The sequence below is a fragment of the Orycteropus afer genome, unplaced genomic scaffold (assembly GCF_000298275.1).
Source record: "Orycteropus afer afer isolate SDZICR_OR568_19922 unplaced genomic scaffold, OryAfe1.0 scaffold00001, whole genome shotgun sequence".
Classification (NCBI taxonomy): Eukaryota; Metazoa; Chordata; class Mammalia; order Tubulidentata; family Orycteropodidae; genus Orycteropus; species Orycteropus afer.
Genome location: NW_006921588.1, coordinates 31,743,719 through 31,746,460, shown reverse-complemented (window position 1 = coordinate 31,746,460; position 2,742 = coordinate 31,743,719). Strand labels below are relative to the sequence as shown.

The following is a 2,742-nucleotide window of genomic DNA, read 5'->3' as shown; positions in this document are numbered from 1 at the left end:
CCACCAGCCACTCCTCGGAAGGAAGATGGGGCAATCTACTTCCATAGTGATACTGCCTTGGAAACCCAAGGAGGGGTCACTATGAGTCAGGTCCGACTTGACAGCAAACAACAACAACATAATTTTTTAGTAAATTGGATTTAGCCATTTCTTTCAGTTTGCTTTGACTATATTTTCAATCATGTCTAGATGGGAAGTAATGCCTGAATTTCCCCAAGAAAGAAGTTCCATCAGTTTAGTCAGCCTGGCTGGATCCCTATATGCCATCGGCGGTTTTGCTATGATTCAACTGGAGTCCAAAGAGTTTGCACCCACTGAAGTCAACGACATATGGAAGTAAGTTCTCTTCACTCCAGTTTTCTGAACCAACTATTGAATCAGACAACTGATAATTGAGAAAGAATTTTGTAGTTAAGAGCAAGTCAGACTTTCCCACTACTTCTAGGTAGTAAACTGAACACTCTCTGAGCCTAATTGATATTTTACACATGCAACTTTTCTGGGCCTGTTTCATTTCAGTAAAATGAGAGTCAGACTACTGATCCTTTAAACTCTATTCAGCTCTAAAAACCTGATGATCTAACCATTCAGTAGACCAAAGGCTACTTCATTTCAGAGCACTTAGCTTTCTACCAGGTAGTAGTTTATTTCCTAAGAAAACAGAGCTTTGAAGAAACATGTTAAACCTCTTGAGTTTTCCATGAATTCATTAATTCAGTTTTGAATCTAATTTAAATGGTTGTCTACTTGTTTGAGGGTATAGTTAACAAAAGCTTTTTTTGTGCTCAGCGCTTTGGACTTGTTGAGGATATAGATATGGGAAAAGACTTAAAATCAAGTGATAGTATATAAAGGGGTATATGCGAACTGAAGAGAAAGCAGCAAACTGTGCTTGAGGATGACAAGAAATGCTTCAGAGAGCAGGCAGCATTTGGGAGTTTCTCACACAGAGAAGAGTATGTTAGGCACTCACTCATGTTTCAAAGGAATGCACATTGTCTGTATCTATAACCCTGAATATTCAGAGATAAAGAGCAGTTCTTACCTATAGTTGAGTGCAGAAGTCTACGAGTAGTCATCAATATAGGATAATAAAGAGAAAAGGGAATACATTTTTATTGAGTGACTACTGTGTGTCAGACACTGTGCTAGGCACTTATGTATGGGAGTAAATGAAATCATAATCATAATTAAGGTGTAGTGCCTAAGGCCTTTGACTGGTGACCAGAAGGCTGGCAGTTCAAACCCACTGGCCACTTGTTGGAAGGAAGGTTGGGCAATCTACTTCCGTAGTGATATCGCCTTGGAAACCCAAAGAGAGGTCTTATGAGTTGGATCCTACTCAAAGGCAGTGAGTTTGATTTGGTTGCTCTTCTCCAGTTCTTCCTTTGCTTACTCACCTGCTCAGAGACCAATCACCTTCATTAATCAAAAAGTGAATGACTAATTATTAACTGTCTATTACTTCTCACCTATGGACAGCCTTTGATTCCTAAAGCAGGCTTAACTGCCTAGGCAGTATTCAGACATATGCTTATCCAGAGAATGCCTATGTTAGGAGGAATTCAAGTCTTATTTTACTAGGCAGGTACATCCTTCTCTGGGTAAGAGCCAGTAGGGTCATAAGGCCATAACCACCACTGTATTTTTCAAAGACCCACATTTGCCTATAATACTGACTACTTAAAAGCTGCTTATTGATCACTTTTCTTTTTTTCCCCTCATCAGGTATGAAGACGATAAAAAAGAATGGGCTGGGATGTTGAAGGAAATCCGTTACGCTTCAGGAGCTAGTTGCCTAGCGACACGTTTAAATCTCTTCAAATTATCAAAACTATAGAGAAGAAGGTGACAAAACATAATAGATTGGGAGGTGGTCTGTTTGGAAAATAGGGCTTTAATTTATTCTGTTTTTTAAAAGCCTGTACAGAGATTCATTTAGAAATCTATTATTCACTAAGTTGTTGTCTAAGAGGTTAGCAAAGAGTGTCAAAAACTCAGTGAATCTTCAGTGTTATGTTCAGATTTTTAAAAAATTTCTAGTAAGAAAATATTCAGTTGAACAAATTATTTCTTTTGTTAATATGTTTCAATCAATTATAAGAGGTCCTAAATTTACACTGTTTTCTAATCCTTTCATTTACATTGTTAGGATGCCTTTACACTCGTTTTCTATTACAAATGAAACTAGAGAATGAAACGTGTATCTGCATCTAAAAAAAAATATTAAAAATATCAAAAACGTTTTCTAGTGCTTCAAGATTGACAGGAATCCTGTGCATTATAGTAAAGAAGATTACATGTCATGAGAAAACATTGGAAATGCAATATATGGAGTGTAATAACAAAGTCTCATTTGAAGGAGAAGTCTCTTAAGTAAAGTCAAATTCAAATGATCTTTTTTTCCTCCTTTCATTTTGCGACACTGGTATATTCTGTTTGTGATTTCCAAACCAAATGGAAAACTTTTAAAATTTAAAAACAGTAAATCGGTCTTCAAGCCAGTAAATGTATGGTGGAAAGATGAAGGGAGCATCAACAGGGAATAGATTGATGAAAAGAAACTGATGGAGTGGAGTTGGGAGCAAGGGGTGGCAAAGAGGGCGTATAGTCATTGGTTTAAGTTTTAGGTATACTTTCCATGCAAAGCTGCAAATTTCCTATAGCAGGAACAATCCAAGGAAGGTATTACCCTTTTGTCTGTTTTTTGAGGCCCTATTTTCAAGCTATTTATTCTTACTG

At 37.1% G+C, this 2,742-nt stretch overlaps 1 protein-coding gene across 1 annotated transcript in view; it reads left to right on the top strand.

The window, feature by feature from the left end:
• The window catches only part of KLHL41 (kelch like family member 41), a 14,359-nt gene extending 12,519 nt beyond the window's left edge, over nt 1-1,840 (top strand). The window contains exons 5-6 of the mRNA XM_007945526.2: nt 190-336; nt 1,729-1,840. Coding sequence (XP_007943717.1) covers nt 190-336; nt 1,729-1,840 — 259 coding nt within the window. The remainder of the gene's footprint in view (nt 1-189; nt 337-1,728) is intronic.
• The last annotated feature ends 902 nt before the right edge of the window (nt 1,841-2,742 follow it).